This window comes from Notolepis coatsorum, assembly GCF_963971535.1.
Source record: "Notolepis coatsorum genome assembly, chromosome: 4".
Classification (NCBI taxonomy): domain Eukaryota; kingdom Metazoa; phylum Chordata; class Actinopteri; order Aulopiformes; family Paralepididae; genus Notolepis; species Notolepis coatsorum.
Window position 1 is genome coordinate 27,514,010 of NC_140168.1, and position 24,148 is coordinate 27,538,157.

General features: G+C 42.3%; 1 protein-coding gene across 1 annotated transcript in view; it reads right to left on the minus strand.

The window, feature by feature from the left end:
• Nucleotides 1–24,148, minus strand: part of khdrbs3 (KH domain containing, RNA binding, signal transduction associated 3) — a gene marked incomplete at its 3' end in the record, with an annotated part of 234,070 nt that overhangs the window by 105,056 nt on the left and 104,866 nt on the right. The window contains exons 2-3 of the mRNA XM_084312684.1: nucleotides 18,872–19,002; nucleotides 5,576–5,692 (exon numbers count right to left, since the gene is read on the minus strand). Coding sequence (XP_084168810.1) covers nucleotides 5,576–5,692; nucleotides 18,872–19,002 — 248 coding nt within the window. The remainder of the gene's footprint in view (nucleotides 1–5,575; nucleotides 5,693–18,871; nucleotides 19,003–24,148) is intronic.

Genomic DNA, 24,148 nt, shown 5'->3' on the forward strand with positions numbered 1-24,148 from the left:
GTTATGCCAATTCCCTTCTGGTCCCTGCGCGTGCTGCCCTACTGTCGCTCTGGGGAGGGCCTAGACTGCCACGTGCCTCCTCTGATACATACACAGCCACTTATTTTCACCTGACAGCGAGGAGTTTCACGGGGTGACCATATTTTCAAACCCAAAAACTGGGACGGTAAAAAGTGTACCCGCCCGTTCGTACACGCTTACCTGGATTGATGTATTTTTAGAGACTGGGAAACAGCATTCTATGGGGGCTGTTCACACAGCTTGAGATATCTGTCCATAAACACTTGAACGTGGTGCTCCTTCCCCTTTCTCCGTCTCCAGGTGTATGTGTGTGTGTGTGTGTGTGTGTGTGTGGGGGGGGGGTTTAGAGGAGCTGTCCACTTTTACTGGGGCTGCTGTGTGGTGCTGAAATTTGCGTGGACTCAGCCTTTGCTTCACTCGCCTACCAGTGCAGAAGCAGATAGAAAATAATTATCTTTCAATCGCGTGTCATGGGTTTTAATGCAAAGAACTATTAATTCTATCGCTCCTAGCTTCGTCTGTGAGAGGTGTGTGGGTACGTAATGACCACATCAGATAAATAGGCTGCGGCTACATTGATCCATCGAATTAAAACTGATATAATGTTGAAAGCAGGACATATTAGCGTTAACAGATATTTGCCGGACCAGTGTTGGGACTAACACACGCTGCTAGGATCCTGATGAGGGTGCGCAAACATGACCACATCACCCTCACCCTCAGATCACTTCACTGGCTCCCCGTGGAACACAGGATCGAGTACAAGGTCTCCCTCCTCACTCAACCAGTGCGTACACAGTGGTGCCCCTGCCTACCTCAAGGAACTCCTCACCCCCCAGGTCCTCCTCACACTCCTTCCGCTCCAGCACAGCCTACCTCCTCAAAGCCCCCAGGACTAAGCTGCACACCATGGGCGATCGAGCTTCTGCTCGGCCGCGCCCAGACTATGGAATGCTCTCCCCAACCACCTGAGAGCACCACAAACTGTTAATACTTTTAAACGTGGACTCAAGACCTACCTTTTTAGAAAGGCCTTTTATTAGTTTTTATGTCTTATTCATATGTTGTTCTGCTATGTGTTCTTCTTTGTTATATATCCATTTGTATTCTATTCCTTTTAACTCTGTAGCACTCTGAGACTCTCAGGAATGTAGGGTGCATTATAAATTAAATGTATTATTATTATTATTACAGTAACGGCGTTACTTTTGGCAGTAACTAGTACTCTAACGCATTACTTTTCAAATTCAGGTGTAACTCAATTACCGGTTACTAAATGGTTCATTACTGCGTTAGTTTTATGTAGATTGGTAGCGAGGCTGCAGCTCAGTCCTGACTCCTGTGTCCCTCACATGCGGAGGACACGTTGTGGGCGTGTTTGTGTTTACTATAGTCTAGACTGTCATGACGGCGCCCACTAAGTCAAGTTCTCACTATTTCTCTTTTGTCAAGCACAAAGAAAAGAACATTTAGTTAAATGTAGAATTGTGTCTTGGGGGCTCAAAGATCCTATCTACTGCCCAAAACAGCAATTCCAATCTGCATCTGGAGAAAAACATGCTTCAACGAAGCTAGTAGCTGTAAAGACCCGGACTCATCCCACTCATACGAAGCCACTCCAGCCAAGCAACAGTGGCTGATTTTAACCGAGGAACTGCTAGCCAGGGAAAACTACATCAAGCAATTCCATGGTATGTTGTAGAAAACATGCAGCCTATTTCTACAGTGGAGTCACCCGCTTTCAGGCACCTAGTTAGTATGATACCAGGTGATCTCTTGGAGATCACTTGTTGACGGCCTATGCCCCAGAAGGGGGTAGCAGGCATAAGTAAGTAAGTAAGTATGTCCAGGTGGCACACGGAAAATGGGACGGAATTGGCATTTAAAACATATCTTTGTGTTTGTGTCAGGTTTGTGTTTGTAGGCCTATATAGACCACATTTCTTAGCAGAGCTCAGTGATGTGAATGCAAATGAATGGAAACTGTCAAGTTGATCAACAGATTTTGACTGTAAGAATGTGTGAGGGCATTAATGGAAGCAATTGAATTATGAAAAAATATATATATATTTAAGTAACCTAAAAAGTTACTTTGCACAGTAACACATTACATTTTGGTGTAAGTAATCAGAAATGAAGTAACTAGTAATGGTAACTAATTACTATTTTTCAGTAACTAGCACAACACTGGGACTCACAAAACTTAAAACCGAGACAATCCCGGGCACACGTCTGGTCACTGTACTTATGTTATAACTATGAGCTACTGCAGCTAACATTAGCTAATCAAAGTGAATCAAGTGTATGCAATGCTGTCTTTTTTATAAGATCTATGGCCCGGTCATACTGATAAGCTAACGATGCCTAGCAAACATAGTCTCATAGGCCACGACCAGCTGCAATTTCTCCATCTTTATCAATCATTATCAATCATACCAAGGCCAATAATGTCAACTAACAATTAGCTAACAACTAGAATAAAGAATAATAATAATAATGATAATAAATAAATAAATAAGTTAGTGGCAGTCCAGTAGCCGAAGGGGCCCAGTAGGGATGTCTGAGGGGCCAAGGAGAGTCATCTGAGGGAGGGCTGCAGTTGGACTGTCTTGGAAAAAAGAGCCGTGTCCTTAAATGCTGCAGTGCCTTTGCTTGTGGTCACATCTACTCTAGATGACTGAGGCTCTGAGGACTTAACTCACTGTCTCTCTCTCTCTCTCTCTCTCTCTCTCTCTCTCTCTCTCTCTCTCTCTCTCTCTCTCTCTCTCTCTCTCTCATCTCTCTCTCTCTCCTCTCTCTCTCTCTCTCTCTCTCATTCTCGCGCTCTCTCTCTCTCGCTCACCCTCTCTCTCTAGTTCTCTCTCTCTCTCTGTCTTTCCAGGACACACACAAAGAAACTCTCTGTTCTGCAATGGCCCTGCTCTCTGACCCGCGCACAGAATCTTTAGCATTGAAAAAGATAGGGATCAGAACAGCTGTAGCCTACAGCCTGACAGGCTGGTAGTGTTGCTACTGTACATACTGTAGCCTACAGCCTGACATGCTGGTAGTGTTGCTACTGTACATACTGTAGGCCTACAGCCTGACAGGCTGGTAGTGTTGCTACTGTACATACTGTAGTCTACAGCCTGACACACCTGTAGTGGTGCTGTACATACAGTACTGTAGTCTACAGCCTGACACACCTGTAGTGTTGCTACTGTACATACTGTAGTCTACAGCCTGACACACCTGTAGTGGTGCTGTACATACAGTACTGTAGTCTACAGCCTGACACACCTGTAGTGTTGCTACTGTACATACTGTAGTCTACAGCCTGACACACCTGTAGTGGTGCTGTACATACAGTACTGTAGTCTACAGCCTGACACACCTGTAGTGGTGCTGTACATACAGTACTGTAGTCTACAGCCTGACACACCTTGTAGTGGTGCTGTACATACAGTACTGTAGTCTACAGCCTGACACACCTGTAGTGGTGCTGTACATACAGTACTGTAGTCTACAGCCTGACACACCTGTAGTGTTGCTGTACATACAGTACTGTAGTCTACAGCCTGACACACCTGTAGTGGTGCTGTACATACAGTACTGTAGTCTACAGCCTGACACACCTGTAGTGGTGCTGTACATACAGTACTGTAGTCTACAGCCTGACACACCTGTAGTGTTGCTGTACATACAGTACTGTAGTCTACAGCCTGACACAACCTGTAGTGTTGCTGTACATACAGTACTGTAGTCTACAGCCTGACACACCTGTAGTGGTGCTGTACATACTTTAGGTGAGAAAAGATTAAAATGAAATCTACCCCTATTGACTGATCTCAAACCTCGCCCTATTTTCTTCATCCTCCAATCATAACCGTCGAAGCAACAATTCTTAGTTTAGTTCTTTAGTTTAGCCTCAACAGAAACTGAGGCTAAACTGAGTCAGAGGTCCCGCTTCCTGCTTCCTCTTTCAACACAAACAACGTCCTCATAAACAATCACCATGGAAGTTACGTGACGAAACTAAAGCCGAATTAACAAGCTGAAGTCTGACGTATTACAGCCCCATACTAAAACCCTGACAAATAAACCAAATCAAATGGTGATTAGAGGGCATTTATGGAATCTAACGGGCTAACATTGACCATATCCACATGGAGGCCATTGTTCTCTCATGTCGTGCTCAGCTCAGGTTGGGATTCCTTTCCACCCTGTTCCGGGGGCGACAGTGGCTCGGGAGGTAGAGCAGTCGTCTGGTGATCCGGAGGTTCCCGGTTCGATTCCCCTCTCCTCCCGGGCAGCATGTCGAAGTGTCCTTGAGCAAGACACTTAACCCCTAATTTGCTCACTGATGAGCTGGTTGGCACCTTGCATGGTTACCTTCCTCCGTCGGTGTGCGAATGTGTGAGTAAATGGGTCAAATGTGAGGAACAAATTGTGAATTGCGCTTTGGATAAAAGCTGCTATATTAATGCAGCATTTACCATTTATTTCCCACCGTGTGAAACGGTCAACGATGACTTTTCCTCTAAAAGCGATATTGAAAGCACAGCACAGAGGTAGACCGACGTGCTGCGTCCTCGAGGAAAGCTGTCAGTCATAAATCCTCCAGCAGGGTTGGTGGAGACAGGTGAACCGGCTCGGGTCAGCGTATCTCTCCGTGACAGATCTTTTCTTCGGGTGCTCAGGAGGAGGCTGCCATCAAAGACTATATTGATCAGGAGTAATCAAAGGAATGTGCGATGTGTGATAGCCGGAATCATCGCTGCCACAAATCAACCTCACAGAAGGAAACGGGGGAAACTGTTAGAGATGAGGCCACGCTGTTTGCTTTTTATCCACCTGCAAGATCCCCCCCCGTAGCACATCTTCAAGTCTACAGGGAAAATCATTATTATATATATTATTTGTTTTTTCTTTTTTTTTATCTACTTTTTCTCCCATTTTCTATGTATGACGAAGCCATACATTGCACGAGTCCCCTCCGGTACTCGAGGTAGCAGCCGTCGCATCTTTTCACCTGCACAGCGCGATCTTTCAGCGTCGGGGGTCTGCGCTTTGGAGGGACGCCGCCCCCGTCGCTTCCTGATTCTACTGCGCAGGCGCACCAACCGACCTGTAGGAGTCGCTGTCCACAGCGTCCGATCCCCACCCATCAGCTTCCCACCCCCTAATACTGCCAAATGTATTAGTATGAACGACCAGCAAAGCTGAATGCAATGCCCACTGCACCACCCTAGCCGCCCTTATTTGTTTTTTCTTAAGGATTTTTTTAATATATACTATAATATATAGTCTACAGCCTGACACACTGGTAGTGGTGCTGCTGTACATAACGTAGCCTACAGCCTGACACACTGGTAGTGGTGCTGGTATATATAATATATACAATATATATATGCAGACAATCTGTGTTCTGTTTATGTGTATGTTTTATCTATTTTGAATGAATAAGACATCAAATATAAACAGCAATGGACCAAGCGGAAATGATAAATGGAGGGAAAGAGGACAAAGAAAGAAGAATGAAAGAAGAATGAAAGGGGCGAGAGGGGAGGGTTACCTTTTCTTTGTCTCTCATGGATCCTTTCCCGAGAATTGACATCTTTGTGAGAGTGTCCTCCTGTAGTCTCTTTAACGAGTTCCCGCGTGGCCCGAGGAGTTTTCCGACAAAGTTAAACTGTAGCAAAGAACAAGGAGGAAGATCAATGAGAATCTGTCTGCCTGGAATAGAGAGGAAATACATTTATAATGCCAGTCGTACCGACGCCGCCCAACCGGTGTGCTGGTTAATGATTAAAACCAAACAAAGATTCTCACAGTTTTTTCTTGTCAATGATGATTGACAATTTTTTTTATTAATTATCTTTTTCACCAACACTCTGCTAGGCACTCATACGACAGAAGGTTGGCTTTTTGTACAGAAACCAAACCTATTTTCCTGTGCTTAGCAGAAGCAAGATTGGTTGTATATTGTGTCCTATATGTTACTTTTGTGTTTTATATTGTCTAGCTCTTTTTTATACACCGTGGGAATGGGGGAACGCTATTTCAATTTTCTTTATGTCTTGCACAAATGGAAAAATGACAATAAAGTTGACTTCGACTTTGAGAAGGAGGGTCGTTGAAGCTAGTTTTGGATTATGGAGATGTAATGGTGCATTTTTATGTAGCGCTTTTATCCAAAGCGCTTTACAATTTGTTCCTCACATTTGACCCATTCTCTAACACATTCACACACAGACGACGGAGGCGACCATGCAAGGTGCCAACCTGCTCATCGGGAGCAGTTAGGGGTTAAGTGTCAAGGACATTTTGACACGCTGCCCAGGAGGAGCGGGAAAACGAACCGGGAACCTCCGGATTACCAGACGACTGCTCTACCTCCTGAGCCACTGTCACCTGTGATGTAGTTTATAGACATGCTGCTGCTTCCACTCTAAAGCCTCTGGGCTCTGTATATAATTATGCCGACAGTTATGGTAAAACCATCATTGTGTCATGTACAGTATGATAAGGTTGGGATAAGGTCCTCTCTGCCAGAGAGACGTGACTTGCATTGGCATCCGTTTCTGAATGAATGAATGAATTATTTTATTTCGCATGTTTACAAATAAATAAACAAACAAATAATTTTTCAAACGTTTTTACAAATAAACAAACGAAAAGGATAGGTTTGAAGCCAAAGGCTTATAGAGCAACCTACCCCTAATTCAAAAAACAAATTCAAAAAAGTCAAAGTTTTCAAAATATAACAAACAAAAAAATAAATCAACAATCAAAAATCAACAAAAACCGATCCAGAAAAGAACAAAGAAAGTTAAAGTTTGCAAGGTAAAACAAACAAACAAACAAACAAAAAAATCAACAATCAACAATCAACAAAAAACATTCCTGAAAAGAACATAGGAAATTCATCTGCAATACCAGAGTTTCATGGTAGAGAAAAACAATGACGCCATTATTGATGGTTTTTCACCCTATACATCACTGCATTACCGGACTCGACCTCATCATACTCACTCTGGTAATTGGCTCACGCTTAAGGTCGCCAGAGTTTGCACTGAATTAGGAAAATCTGCTTTTAGCTTCTGTGCCCCTGACGCGTGGAATGTTTTGCAAAGCACCTTAAAACTCAACACGTTAGTATCCATTGGTCAGTTTAAATCTATAATGGCCAACCATTTCACCTCACTCAGAAACTAAAGCCGAATTAACGAGCTGAAGTGTCTGACGTATTACAGCCCCATACTAAAACCCTGGCAAATAAACCAAATCAAATGGTGAGTAGAGGGCATTTATGGAAGCTAACGGGCTAACATTGACCATATCCACATGGCGGCCATTGTTCTCTCATGTCGTGCTCAGGTTGGGATTCCTTTCCTTCCGTCATTGTAAATGAGAGCCTGCTCTCAATGATCTTTTGAGATTAAATAAAGATTGAATGAATAAATTAGGGAATACTATCACACTAGGCACAAATGCCCGCATGCATTTGTCGGGGGCATAGCGACAGTCCTATGGTTTCTCCGGTTTCCCCATAGAGGCCCCATTATACGTTTGAATGCAGATGGTCAAGGATTAGGAACAACTCATTTACGTGTTCCAGGGGGTATAGCTGTAAACAACCGCAGCCCATACCTCTACGACTATACGTCTGTTAAATCACAATGTATTTATTCATACTACTAGTATATGTCTGTTCAATCACAATGTATTTATTTATACTACTACAATATGTCTGTTCAATCATAATGTATTTCTTCATACTATACAATATGTCTGTTCAATCATAATGTATTTCTTTATACTACTACAATATGTCTGTTCAATCATAATGCATTTCTTCATACTATACAATATGTCTGTTCAATCATAATGTATTTCTTTATACTACTACTATATGTCTGTTCAATCATAATGTATTTCATCATGCAGTGCCTCATTAGGTTACCTGCTTGCAAAACTCAAAGACATTCACACAAAGACCAGAGGGATCGAGAGAAAAAGAGAGAGAGGAGCGAGAGAGAAAGAGAGAGAAGAGAGGGAGTTTGAGAGAGAGGAGAGATGGAGAGGAGAGATGAAGAGAGGGGGAGATAGAGAGAGAGGAGAAATGGAGAGAGAGGGAGTGAGAGAGGAGAGATGGAGAGAGGGAGAGAGGAGCGAGAGAAAGAGAGAGAAAAGAGAGAGGGAGTGAGAGAGAGAGAAGAAATGGAGAGAGAGAGAGGAGAAATGGAGAGAGAGAGGAGAGATGGAGAGAGAGAGAGAGAGAGAGAGAGAGAGAGAGAGAGAGAGAGAGAGAGAGAGAGAGAGAGAGAGAGAGAGAGAGAGAGAGAGAGAGAGAGAGAGAGAGAGAGAGGCGCCTCCTCTCCGTCTCTCCTTTTAACAGTGAGTTATACAGCTGTCTCTCTCAACTATCCGGGTCATCAATTAGCAAAGCAGGAGAGAGAAGAAAAAACAAAAACACCCCTATTCACCACCTCACCTATATCTCTCCCCCGTCTTTTTGTTCAGAAATCAAGTGCTTATTAGGAGGCTCCTGCCAGCGTCTGGGTGAGGGATTTGAGAGCCGAGCGATCTGACCTAAGTGATGCAGCGGCTGACTGTGCTTTTGTCATGGGCAGCAAGTGTACTCGGTGTACTCAGGTGAACTCCGGCAGTTCTGAACTCCTTGACACATTTAACGGTCGTTTCGGATTACACAGAGGGTGGTCTTCTTCAGCGTTGTCATGCCGATGACCGCTGACCTGAATGCACAGATGTTAGGGATGGGTACCGAATTAGGTACTTTTAAGGGTACCAACCGAATCGCGTCGGTACTACCGAGTACCGATTCACGTGAGATCCGTCGGTGCCACATTTCGGCACTGTAAAAATATATATATTTAATTAACTTTCTTTTTTTCCTTTTTCTTTTTTGATGACGTCAATGTTTAGTTTACCACGAAATGAAACCTATGAAGTGTGTCGCACGTTCACGTCAAGGTTTACACACACAATAATATGCTTACCTAGGATTTGACTTGATTCAACAACAAAGCAGTCGGGACAATGGCAAGCCGAAAATGGTCGCAAGTGTTGTTAGTTACACATTACAAAGCTAGTTGCAGGGGCGGCTGGGTAGCACAGCGGACTAAGCGCCTGCCTACCACCACAGAGACACTGGGACCACAAGACTACGTGGTAGTCTTCAACCCTCCCAGACTGACGGTAGGGGGTAAGTGTGCAACGACCAGGAAGGGAATTGGCATAACGACTAACATTGGGATGGGAGAAAAATGCGGAAAAAGGGGGGACAAATATTTAAAGAAATAATAATAATTAAAAAAAAAGCTAGATGCAGGTAACGCTCGCTGCAATATTAGGCATATATATTATATATGATAATAAATTATTTGAAGTTTGGCATTTTTTTAAACAACTAAAGACTAAATAAAAATAATAAAAAAGGTACCGTTGGGGACCGGTATCGTTTCACAGGTTCAAATGTGAAAGATACCCAACCCTAACAGGTGTGGGTGTTTTTTCCTCACGTTGACTAATTGTTCCCTTCCAACGCACCTGCTCCCGTGAGCTTCAGGTCATGTATGTACTTATAGCAAGCTCTTTACTTATTACACTGGTCACAGAACATTAAGTAGCTATAATTAGATCAGACTAGATTTTATTCAAGTACAGTACAATGAAAATAAATTGGTATCTAACCAGAGTGCAAGGCAATAGTAAAGCACATTAACAATATACAATCTACACGTGATTAAAATGGAATATATATAAATGTGTACTACTGAGTAAATATGCTAATCTGATGTATGTTACAGTATTATTTTGTACAGTGACACAGGTATAAATACGCTATGGTTGTAAGTGGTAGCCAGTGGTAAATGGCTGCTTTTTTTTAATATATATATCGCTTTTATCCAAAGCGCTTTACAAATACCCAAATATCGGTTATTGAAGATCTATAATATAACTAGAGATGTTCCGATACCATTTTTTCCTTTCCGATCCGATTCCGATACCTAAGCTTTGGGTATCGGCCGATACCGATACTTATCCGATACCAGTGCATACATTAAAAAAATTAAAAAATATTATATAAATTATAAAACGTTTTTTTTTTTTTTAATACAGCTACTGTTTTATATATACTGTTTTTTAGTAATAACTATAAAGTAATGGTATTTATTCAACAACAGGTGATTGTATAGATTAGTATTAGTATCAGTAATTGAAAACTATCTCAATGAGTTCACCCACGGAAAGGTTGTTGGCACATTAGTTCCACACGGACATTATTCGTTGCTGCACTTGCTTCCACAAGAAGGCTCCGTTTAGTAGCAGAGGCTCTGTTGTTGTGATTTTTGCACAATAAATATTCAACATTCTCTTTTGAGACTCCGCCTCAGACTCTTATCATTTGGCACTAAAAGCTAAACATTGTCGCCGATATGGCTGTCCGCAACATGTCATTAATTGTGTACGCGACGTGCAATTGTGCAATGACAACGTTACCGTGAGCTATGTTAGCTAGCATGAGCTACCGCTATATGGAAAGACTGTAACGTTACTGCCGGTGACATTGTGATTTAACTTGGAATACTCCTTTGCCAACTTGCTGTACTTTGCTTGCAGATCTGCAGCCATTATTGCTGGATTATGTGAATAGCCCCAACTTTAGCCAAGGTAACGTCAAAGCTAGCTTTCGGTTAGCTGTTCAATGCTAATAACACCAGCAACCAAGCGAACTCATCAGAGCTCCCCGTCAACAGCGCTGTCGGGACAATGGCATTTTAAGAAAGTATCTGCTCTGCTGTTAATGGCAATTGACACTTTAATTCACGGTCGATTAAGCACACGTTTGTTTTATAATGCTCACCCAGCGAAGTATGAGTATATAAAGTATCTACAGAGCCCAACGTCCGCAGTGTTGTTGATAAATTACGTCATGGTATCGGAGCGCAACATTAGAGGGTACTCGCCGATACCGATACCAGCATTTTAGGCAGTATCGGCGGCATTTCCGATACTGGTATCGGTATCGGAACAACTCTAAATATAACAACCAAATATCAGTTATTCGATAGTTGCCATTTATCTGGCACTATTTAAAAGTTTAACTGAGATCGGAATAAAGGAGTTTTTAAACCTATTTGCTGTAGTCTAGAGCGTGGAACTCTAAACCTCCTCCCAGAGGGCAGTAGCTCATACTCGGCAAGTAAGACATGGGAGGGGTCCGAGACTATTCTATTGACTTGCCTTAGTGGTAGTAGTAAGAGTAGGTATATACACGTATGTAAACAGGAATATACAGTATGCAGGTACATTTAAACAGATGTAGATATATGTACGTATATATATAGTGTTATTGTACACAGCTATCATACAGTGTTATATGGGTAGACTATAGTTTGATGTAGGTAGTTATGATTACAGTATAATACTTTTCTTTGTACTGTACTTATGTGCTGTATAATGACAATACATTTTAATCTAATCTAATCTAATCCTATGTTTGGTATATGCAAATAGGGCATATAGAGAAAATAAAAAAAGACTTCCCTGTTACACAATGACAGTAATACAATACATTGTTTATTCATTAATCATATAATTACTATTTCACACCGGCTCGGTTTTCGAGGAATGAACAGCACGCCACCACATGGCAATGAAAAAGACCTAGATCACCATGGTTCTGACTCTAGTAGCATTATGTGCTGCTAAATTTGTTTGGCACTTAAAACCCTGGTTATTTACAGAGGGATTATGTGTTTGCCTCAGATCTTATTGGAGTGATGCCTCTAAATGCTCACAGGTTTTTAATCTGGACATTAAACACTGCTGTGAAGTGCCCCCCCCCCCCCCCCCCCCCCCCCCCCCCAACGCCAATCCTACCATACTGGTGACAATACTCAATAATATATACATCAGATATCCAGATTCCTCTGATTTGGTCTTTTAGACCATGAGGGGATCGTATCGACACGGCACGTTCAATAAGAAAGTGGTCACTCGCCACTCTGTTTTCATGCTACGCCGCTGTGTGTTTTGAGAATAGTCAAGTCAAGTCAAGTCAAGTCTATAAAGCATGTTTAACCCTTATGTGGTGTTAGGGTCTCCAGCGACCCGTTTCAAGGTTATAATATGTAATAACTACCATGTAGTTGATTTTATTAGAACAAGGCTTTATGATATCCTCCACAACACATATAAGCACAGCAAAACTATGTTTCACCATTTTGAAAATTCTGAAGGTATCTGCAGAAAAAAAGGTTCGACTGTGGTGTTAGGGTCATTCTTGACCCGGCAAGGTAAAACTATACTATAAAATACTAAATATAAATAAATAAAATTATAATAAATATACTAAACTTTTTTTCAGAAGTTATATTCTAATATTGTTCTATTATAGTCAGAAAACATTATTATCTATGGGTTTCACATTTAGTATAATTGAACAACCTCATTTTCATCTTAAAAATAAGGGACATGAAGTGTCTCGGGGGCCATAAAATCAAATTACAATGGGATTATATGGTTATGAAGGCATATAATGTTAGTTAGGATGTAGTATTAACTATATTGAGTGATACTCCTTTCTTTTTAGTGGTCAGGACTGAGTTAGACCCCGGGTCAACATTGACCCGCTAACAACGGTCAATGGTGTCAATTCCTAACACAACATGAGGGTTAAAAACAACAGCTTTGACCAAAGTGACGTACAAGGCCGTATAAATAACACATTAAAATATGGTAAAGCAGGCATACAAAAATCAATACATGATAGAAGAGATATACTGTAATACACTATCTATATGCAAGCAGCACAAAACCCATTAAGAACATTAACACGCTAGTGAATAGAAGTATGTTTTAAGCCGAGACTTGAGAGAATCGACGGATGGGGCGAGTCTGATGGAAGAGGGAAGGCTATTCCATAGTCTAGAGGCTGTAACTGCGATAAAACACTGCCGTCTCTGAGTTTGAGTCTTGAGCACGGGATGGCCAGGCCTAACAAAATTAATAGTTGGTTTCAGGTTGGTTGTCAGTTTGGCCATGGGTAGGTAGGGAATTTATTTTATTTTATTTTTTTATTTTATTCTTTCCCACGGCGACTATGGATAGGGAATTTCTTTATTTAATTAAAATGTTCACAACAACATGGATGCATGTACTCTGCCAGCATGTTTAATATCCATAATACTAAATGTTTGACTAAGATTTCTATGAAACTTTATTAAAAAAAAAAAAAAAAAGGATTTTTTTTTTATAATCTTTTCTAAAAACTCATAAAATATATTGGGTCGCACCTAAATCGGCAGGGTCGGTCGGCAACCTGAAACCAACTATTAATTTTGTTAGGCCCCAGGAGGCCCAGGTCAGACAACCTGAGAGACCTGGAGGTGGTGTAAGGGCTTAAGAGATGGTAAATGGTGCTTTTATCCAAAGCACCTTACAATTTTGTTCCCTCACATTCACCCATTCACTCACACATTCACACACCGACGGCGGAGGCAGCCATGGAAGGTGCCAACGTGCTCATCGGGAGCGATTAGGGGTTAAGTGTCTTGCTCAAGGCCACTTCAACACGCTGCCCGGGAGGAGCGGGAATCAAACCAGGAACCTTCCGACCAGACGACCACTCTACCTCCTGAGCCACTGGCGCCCCCCACAGAGATCTGTGATGTAGGCGGGAGCCCGTCGGTTCAGGGCTTTGAAAGCGAACAGCCATCATACAAGTCATACAAACGACAACAACAAAAAAACGCAACGTTTTCAACCGCGGTCTCGGAGTTGGCAGCGGAACGGGGGAGAGGGATGAGGCTCGCAGATGATTAAAAAGCCAGTGGACACAAGTAGAGAAAGAATCTATGATTAATCACATTTATCCGAGGGGGTGGGGTGGGTTGGCGGTTAGGGGGGTGGGGGGTGGTAGGCACATCCAAGATCTTTTCATCATTTCCTGAATGTATTACTGTGGGAGCCAGGGCGAGAGAGAGGTGTGTGTTCAGAGAACAAGCCAGCACACAGCGTTTGTGCTGAGGACAGCAGGAGGGGGCCGCGACAGCCCCGAGAAGGATAAATCACCATCCCCTCGCCGCAGAGAAGAGACGCCGCCTAAACTGGAGGGGAAACGGTGGGACTCCTTAAGCCACGCAAAGTGGCCCGTGGTGGGTTTCTCGGACTGGAAAAGGGTACTTTCCTGGAAGGGGGGCGGGTGGGGGGGGGGGGGGGGGGGGGTGCGGATCGTAGGGGAAGGGACGCCGGCTAATGTGACCCTGCTATGGTGTGACCTGTTTCGTCTCACGTGGCTGGAACAGTATGTGCCGCAATCACTGGGTCAATTATCAGCCAAGACTCTCTCTCTCTCTTCTATTTCCGTGGTAAGCGTCACAGTGAAATGTCATATAAAACCTGCTGCAAGACATTTGGTTCCGTGTCCATTAGGAGATATAGAAATGTCACAAGCTTCCGTCAGACTCCATCTCTCTCCCCACAATGTTCGTTTGTCTTGTTTTTATTTGATTTTTTTTTATACGTCATGCAATCATACCAAAAATGCATTTCTCGTGAATTAGGGCGATCATTTCCAATACATCAGTCCCCTATTTGACCAGTGTTTGGTATTAAAAATCCAGAAAACAACTCCATTTGTCAAATACAAATTCAAGTCGTGCCCTGTATCGTCTTTGCCTGGTTTTATTTTTATATAAAAACAAAATAAGAAAAAAGAAAAGTTGACATTTCTTTTAGATGATAGATCAAAGCTCTCTGAACATGTTCCTACACACGGCTATTTTGGGGGGAAAGAAACCTGTGTGCCACTTCAACGCCACGAGCCAAAAGGTGATGCTCGCGGTTCAGGAGAAATCCCATTCAAGTCACTGCGATCACTCTCTGCCACAGCCACCTGTCAGGTAGAACAAATTGAATTTGTCTTCCTTCGGTGACTTGTTGGGAGCTCCAAACAGCGTATTAGTGGCTCCACTTATCAAACCTGTCAAAGCAAATCTGTTTAGCTGTGAACCTATGAGACACAGATAGGTCCTTCCGGATGACATTACACACGATCCCTGGCACAGCTTCATAACCGCTGAGAGACCAACCTGGTTAACCCTTTCACTACCACACTACAGAAGGTTAACCTTTCACTACCACACTACAGAAGGTTAACCTTTCCTACCACACTACAGAAGGTTAACCTTTCACTACCACACTACAGAAGGTTAACCTTTCACTACCACACTACAGAAGGTTAACCTTTCACTACCACACTACAGAAGGTTAACCTTTCACTACCACACTACAGAAGGTTAACCTTTCACTACCGCACTACAGAAGGTTAACCTTTCACTACGACACTACAGACGGTTAACCTTTCACTACCACACTACAGATGGTTAAAAGTGGCAGTGAAAGGGTTAACCTTCTGTATTGTCACAGTGAAAGGGTTAAATCTAGGGTCCAGAGACCGGAATTTTGTGATTTGAAAAGTTGTGAATATGAAAATGTAGGAGAAATACTTTCAAAAGGACTACGGTCGCCTTCCACGCTCAGATGATCATCACCGGCATAAAAGCATACGCTCTGATTGAAACAAATGATCCGTTTAACCCTTTCACAACCACACTACAGAAGGTTAACCCTTCCACTACCACATTACAGACGGCTAACCGTCTACCTCTCTACATCCATCTCTCCGACTACCTCTCCATCCATCGCTCTGTCTACCTACCTGTCTACCTATCTGTCTACCTCTCTGTCTACCTCTCTACATCCATCTCTCTGTCTACCTCTCCATCCATCTCTACCTATCTGTCTACCTCTCTGTCTACCTCTCTACATCCATCTCTCTGTCTACCTCTCCATCCATCTCTACCTATCTGTCTACCTCTCTGTCTACCTCTCTACATCCATCTCTCTGTCTACCTCTCCATCCATCGCTCTGTCTACCTACCTGTCTACCTATCTGTCTACCTCTCTGTCTACCTCTCTACATCCATCTCTCTGTCTACCTCTTTCTGTCTAACTACAAAAGTTAACCTTCTGTAGTGTGGTAGTGAAAGGGTTAAGAAAACTCTATCCAAAGTCCGTCTCACCGGAGAAGGCAGCATCGGGCCGAGGTGAGAACTTGAGTGATGTCCTCGTCTATCCGACGGGGGGGGGCCCTCTCACTTTTTACACTTGCCTTCCCCGCGGGAGCTCCCCCGTCACGCGCGGCGCGCGGCTCCATTAAACAGTGTCGCCTCACGCCTCCGTGGGGCTGAAGAGCTCTCGTCACACGGCAACAATGTTTTCTCTCGACCCTGGCGTGCCGCTTTTCATTGTCATCGACAGCCCACCTCCCTCTGTCTGGAAGCGCCGGGGTTCACACATGACTCATTTGTTGTCATAGCGGAGCGTGGGGGCGGCTCGGACGCCCGGCAAACATTTCACTTTAAGGATTGTGTGTCTCTGTCGTGTGATGTCTGTCGCTTTTCTCCAATCAATTCTTCTCATTCTGTCACAAATAAACAGGGGGATAAAAGTGGAATGAGTCTTTGGAAATTGTTGGCATGCATTATTTTGTGTTTTTATGGTCCTATATTTTTTTTTATATCTTTTCTCATAATTAAGAATTCCTTGAATGGAAACACGTTGTTACTGAAATTAGTCAATGTCGAATTTCAAGTGGTGGTGAAGGAGGCAATTTGCACCCTACAGTACATTGTGGGGAGCGCTTTGAGTGTTTAAAAAAGCAATCATTCAGTTATTTATTTTCCAGCCCCTCTTTCTTCAGACCACATTTTTTATATAAAATACATGTATTCCCTTCTCGTTTTGCTACTCTGCACCAACATCTAAGAAAAAATGCTTTTACAAACTGGGCAGTATATTATGTAGGGAGGTTTCCTGGCTCCAAAAAAAGGACAGCTAATTGATTAATTAAAGCTAATTGATTATTTTATATGACATCACAAAGAGTAATACTTCTGATCACAACTTTTTTCAGGGCCAAACAGCAAGGAGTAACTCAATAACATTGCAGAAGGGCAAATCCAAACCACGCCTACAGCAAAACCCCTTTTCCATAATACGGAACCTATTGCTTTAAGTAAATGGTGGCAAAATATTTGACCAGTTTTCAACATTTTACACAAACGGGAAGTATTGATAAATTATTGTGGGCCTAAGCATTAAAAGAAACCGCATCATACTGACATCAACTGAAGATCAAAAACAACATACTTAAAACAAATACGGTTCACTGTGAGGTAATTATACACAAACATGTCAAGAATTACAGCTACAGCGCAAAACAATAATTTCTAGTTCTTCCCCCAGTTATGCCAATCAATATCCTGCTGCGTGTATGTAGAGGAAAGACTGTGAAGCCTTTCTTGTCAGGAATGTAAACACACAAGCACAATTTCATCATGTCTATAGATGGCATAATATGAGAGATTGTACATTTCAACCTTTATTTAAAATCGTAAGCATCTGAGGTTTCCCTCATTTACAGAAACGATGATTGTACAGTACATAATAAAAACAATATTCACAGAAATTTAAACACCAGAGTAAAACAAATTAAAAACGTTTAAAAAATTATTTTAAAATATCAACTAAAACAGTTACAGGTAGTCACACAATGGTCTGAAATCATACATTTAAACATTCCAAGGGAAGGGAGAACCTCCAATTTTAGCGTGAGTTGAAGGACATTCCATGAGTTAGAGGCATCAAAGGAAAAGGCTGACTTCCCTAGCTCAGAACAAACTTGAGGAACCCTAAGAACCATCCAGTCATTCGATCGAGTTGAATAGGTTCCAATATTCCAATCTAACAGTGAGGAGATATAAACAGGTTGTTTACCAATAAGGGCTTTAAAAATAAATAAATACCAGTGTTTATTGCGCCTTTCTGCAAGAGAAGGCCAACCCACCCTATCATACAGGACACAATGGTGAGTATATCATATCTGTCACCAGTTATAAATCTAAGAGCTGAGTGATATGCAGAATCCAGAGGTTTAAGAGTTGATGCCGCAGCATGCCTATAAATTACATCACCATAGTCCAAAACTGATAAGAAGACTGATTCCACAATTATTTTTCTACTAAATAGAGGAAAATTGGATCTGTTTCTGTACAGGAAACCAATTTTCTGTCGCAGTTTAGTGGCAAGATTTTCCACATGGAACTTAAATGTTCATTTCTCGTCGAGCCACAGGCCAAGATATTTATACTCAGTGACTCTCTCTATACAAGAGCCACTGACAGTAGATATCCTCACATCATCAAAGTTAATACATGATCACACTCACAGTCACAGCACACACACTCACACGCACACACTCACTTTAAATAAACACTCACCGTAACACCAACTCTACTCACTTTATATTTATTGGTAAAGAGTTTTGCACTACAATTCATACCTCATTGCACCTTACCCTAAGTTGTACCTGATCCCATTGCTGCATTGTACCTCACTGTTACTCTTTTTTGATTTGATTTGATTGATTTGACTGAACACTTTTTGTTTACGTACTCTTGACTTTTTCTATTTTATACGTTTTATCTATTTTATCTAGCACACTCTCAGTAGCTCATACAGAAAAAAGTCCATTTCATGGAAAAGTGTTCTGTATTTTACTATGACAACTATTAAAGAAACTTGATCTTCCCAAATGATGACATGATTTGAGTGTCCTCTGCCCCACATGGTACTTACTGTACTTTTTAGGGAACTGTTTGAGTATCCTCTTCCCCACATGGTACTTACTTTAGGGAACTGTTTGAGTATCCTCTGCCCCACACGGTACTTACTTTAGGGAACTGTTTGAGTATCCTCTGCCCCACACGGTACTTACTTTAGGGAACTGTTTGACTGGTATTAACACTTTCTGTCCCAGTTTCATGTTCTTGTTGATGACGACGTCGATGAACTTCTCCTCTTCCTTCCCCTCTTCCTTCCCCTCATCTTTCTGAAGCTTTTCGATTTCTGCAGATAAGGAAACAAAAGAAAAAGAAACAAGGGGTTAACGGCGAGCGACTCAAAGTCCTAATAGGATCGAAGATCGTTGTCCTTCCTAAAGAGAGAGACAAGAAGATAGATACCAGTTACCTCTCTGTGCGTTCAGTAGAAAACTATCTGTGCTGCACATTAGCCTAGCTTAGCACAATGAATGGAAGCAGACATGACCGGTTAGCCTAGGCATTGTCCAACTAACACCTCTCCCGAAGGCTAACCGGTCATGTCCGCTTCCATTCATTGTGCTAAGCTAGGCTAACATGTAGCCAGATAGCTTTCTACTGAACGTAAAAAAAAACTATAATCAAACTGACCGATGAGGAAACCTATTCGGCTCCATCTATAGTCTGGCCCGAGCAGATGAAGACGACGGATGAGGGCTACCTAATGTTATATGTATTGATCCTGTTCTGATTCAAGACACTTTTGGACTCGAAGTGAGAAATGGAGTACCTCTAAACCAAAGGTAACGTCTATTTTATGTGTACTTTACCGAAACTCCATCATAAAACATGCGTTTGTATGATCGCAGCGTCGGATAAATGATCCCCCCCCGGCTTTGTGAAGAAACAAGGTCATGTTTTTACCTTTGACCTGGTAATAATATAGGTTTCAAGCGAGCAGCCGCGAGATTTGCGCATACGCTGCACAAAACACACTTTATCTCACAATCTAAAAAACCAGCCTGGATTATTTTGAAACAGGGCAATGTTTATCTTGGGATTGTGAACGAACGAGGGTATGTAGAAACAAACGCTTTTTTACATGTTGGACTATAAATAGTGTTTGTCAAATGAGCCATACTATTGTCTCCATAGCTATAATATACAATATACAATAGCTCTACAAAAATCGTGAAATATCGTGAAAATTGTCCAAAAAAAAGCTGGCGCCAGGCAGTACAGATGGGGAAAGAGCATGGCGCTCAATAAGTTAAGAGTCAGAGACACTTAGTGGTTTTTATAATATATAAGCGTTTTCAGAAAGCATGAGATGAACTGAAATAGTAGTCTACACAAATGTCTTGTCATACTTGCACTCTCTGTGCATGCGTAATTCGGGAGTAGGTGCGAAAAAGTGACTATAGCTCGGCCGAGAAAGTGCAGATCGACTTGTTCAGGAGACTCATGCTGCGTATAAAAGTATATTGGATCATGTCTCCAGCACCACCACAGCCACAACAACCACTTAATGTCAAGGCTCTCAGCCACATTCATTCCTTTTCTCCCCTCCATGAGCTCAATGTAACACGGAAGTGCAGTGTGGTCTATGATGCAGTGGTGATGATTTTCTCTTCTGACCAATCAGTGTTTCAGGTCACTTTTTAGTCCCTGTTCTACCCCCTTGGGAACTCGACAGAGCAGGTACTAAAAAAAGTACCAGGTACCATCCGCACATTTCGGCAATGGAAAACCGAAAAGGCAGAGTAGTCGAGTAGGTAGCATGCAGTGGAAAAGTGCCATTAGTCAACTGTGGTATGTACTGTATAATTAAATGGTAATTGGACTGTATTCATATAGCGCTTTTATCCAAAGCACTTTACAACCAACGTATGCCTCACATTCACCCATTCGCACTCCAAGTCCTCGAGCAAGTGTCTTGCTCGAGGACACTTCAACATGCTAGTCGGGAGGAGCTGGAATCAAACCAGGAACCTTCCGATTACAAGATGATCGCTCTACCTCCGGAGCCACTGTCAGCCACTCATTCAGTCGCTCACTCACACGTTCACCTTTAAACACGCTGCCCCTAGTGGCGGCTCACCTATGTTCAGAGAGTCCGCCCTGACGCTTCGGACTGTGTCTTTGTTTTATTCTCTTCGTCCCTGCATATTGGAAGCTGTACAATCCTAATGTCAAACCTTTATTTAAACTTGTAAAACAATGAGGTTACCCTCATTTACAGTGACAACAAGCTTACAAAACAAGACAGTTTATCCTGTTGTTTTATTGTAAACCTTGACTTATAACTGCCTTGTGTTTTTTTATTTCGATTTTTTTCTATGATCTGTAAGGTGACCTTGGGTGTCCTGAAAGGCGCTACCAAATAAAATGTATTTATTATTAAAGGGATGTTTACCAAAGGGACGTTTACCAATAAGGGCTTTAAAAAGAAACAAATACCAGTGATGATTACGCCTTTCAACCAGAGAAGGCCATCCGACCCTTCCACAGTGGTGGGTATTTACTTTCAGATGTACTTTTTTTTTTAACATACTTCCACATGCACTTGAATCTCTTTCATGTGCTTTGTGAGGAGGTGGTGTGTGTGTGTGTGTGTGTGTGTGTGTGTGTGTGTGTGTGTGTGTGTGTGTGTGTGTGTGTGTGTGTGTGTGTGTGTGTGTGTGTGTGTGTGTGTGTGTGTGTGTGTGTGTGTGTGTGTGTGTGTGTGGTGTAACGAAGACACCGACGCACTTGGAAACCCGCGCCTCGAGGCAACCCTGTACACTGGCCGGCAATGCTTCTTTCTCATTTGAAAAAAGGTATAGCACTTTGATGTGTTTTGGAGATGTAACCTTGAAGGTTTAATGAGATGGATTTAACATGTGTGTTTGGGTGCAGCAGAGTGGCTCTGCAGAGAGGGCAGCTCGGAGGCGTGCGGTCTGTGGACTCGCTGCGCTGCGCGGGGGAAGTAAAGTATAGATCACCAAGAACACCAAGACTTGAGGCTAAAAGCTGCCGTGGTAAACCTCAACAAAAGGAAAGAAACACAGCAGAAATATATTTACAAAAGTGCACATGAAGAATGACGAGCGCTTATTATGGTGCTCCCCCTAAGAAGTGCCCCCCTATCAATTTACAATTGACTGATTTAGCAGGAGGGGTACATCTTTAGTTTAGTTTATTTAGGATCCCCATTAGTTGTTACCTCAGTAACAACTACTCTTACTGGGATCCTCTCAAAATAACATAACACATTCAAACATAAAATTATTGTACAATCAGAATAAAACAATACTTCCATGCACATTGTACAAGCAACAACACCAAAACAAAGACTAATAATGACAGTAAAGATAGTTGTAAGAGCCGCATTTAAGCTTAACTGTTTTGATTCATTCTGAACCTGCATTAATACATTTCTCTGTTTCAGTGAGTGGGGCGCTTTGCTCAGGTGAATGGGGCGGGGCTAACGCTATAAGCCACAGGTGCGGCGTGTGACGGCAGGGCAGCAGGCAGCAGCAATACTGTCATTGACACGCAACGCAGCAGGCCATGTGAGCGGCGCGGGGCGCGGAGCGCGGAGCGGGCGGTTTTGACGTGAGCGAGGAGTGGGTTTTAAAATGAGTCGGCGCGACGTCCGGAGCGAGAGTTCTCCTCAGCTCCAATCCACTCCAGGGCCCTATTCCCCGTACCTGGTTCAACTAAGTCGATCAAGAGTCCCATTATCCAGATTCAATTAACCCGATGTTTGAAGCCGGGATTTTCCTGTTCCTCGAACGCTGATTCAGTCTCGTTAACTCGAACCAGACTTGATACCCAGGATAAGTGCGCGCGGCCGCTTCAGTTGAAAAGACAGCAGGTGTCGATAGCAGAAATCCTGATTTTCTAACGGCATTGATTGATTGATTGATTTAAAACTTTATTAACAGATTGCAGGCGGCTCAATAGCCTCGCCGACAAGTTAAATGCATAATCTATAGGCTAATTTTAAATCCCTCATTACCCCAATCAATCAGATTATATTTCTTTAAATGTGCCTGCTGGCAGTAGGTTTATGGGTTGAATAATCAAATGAGATCTTGCTAGCGAAAATAATTTGTTCAACTGTTTCAGAATAAGGATACGGCTCTCTTACCCATTGATTGATGTATGGTGGATGTTTTACTTATCTGCACTGTGGTGTGACGGTTGGTCGTTTTGACTTTCACGCGGACGACCCGCGTTCGAATCTCCCTTCTTCTAGTCTTTTTCTTCTTTTTGCAATGTAGGAATAATTCAATTTGGTGCACGTTGAGAGCTATATAAAGAATGACCTCCTCAATGCATGTAGATTTATAATATTTTAACTTAAAACTAGGCTACTTTTGCGTATAATCATTAATATTATATTCGAAAAAATTTATATTGGAAACGCGGGGTCTCGAACTCGGGTCGTCCGCTTGACACGAGTACACACTAGCCGTTGCACCACTGTGCCAGACAGGATATATTTATTGTGTATCCATTAATGGACAAGAGACCCGTGTTTCGAATATTTTTCTTTTGAATGAAGTTTTATCTCTTTATTCTCAAATGCATTAATGTGACGTCAACGGCTCATTCAATTTCTCAAATCCGTCAAACAGCGCATCTCATCAGACATTTTAATCCCAGTTACAATATCACAATAACGTGTGAGTGATGATACAATTCAACAATCCTCAGAGTCCTCGTAATTCATAATCCACAAAAACCACAATCCACTCATAGACACTTCAATTTTATGCTTGAATGAAACACAATACGGGCGTTCCGTTAAGCAAATCTACAGCGGAGAATATATGAAACTAATCAGAGCCAAGCGGCCGATAGGTTTCATTCATTAAAAATATCCCCGCGGGATTCACATTTGCAATGCGCCGTTATTAAAATAACCACATGCAGCGTGTATCGCACTCCGAGCGCCGTATATGACGTGCATTATTTTATTTAGGACAAAGTAAATCTATAGGCTGAATATGATTTATTATCAGCATTTAGTTCTATTATTATACATTTCAAAAGCCCCCTCTAGGAAAACGAAGCACAGAAACATAATTCAGAATGGTATAATGGGATCTAGACTGTGAGAAATATTTCAGGAAGCGAGCTGGCATTTCTTTGCGTGGGCGTGGCCATGGTTCATCCAGCTAACTGAACTTAACCCTGCTCCGGACCAGGTTCAAACTTTCTGATCTGTTACCATGGTGATTTAGAAAATCCGACTTCGGGGAACAGAAAGGTCCGGCTTAAGTCAAGCTATACTGGAAATTATCCGGCTAACTCAGTTAGCCAGGTACGGGGAACGGGGCCCAGGCCGCTCACAGTGGTTTAACACTGTTGATGTAATATATACATGCAGTACAATGCCAAAGCAACAGATGGCGATGTACAAACATGAAGGCCATTTTCAACCAATGAGAAGGGTGAACCTG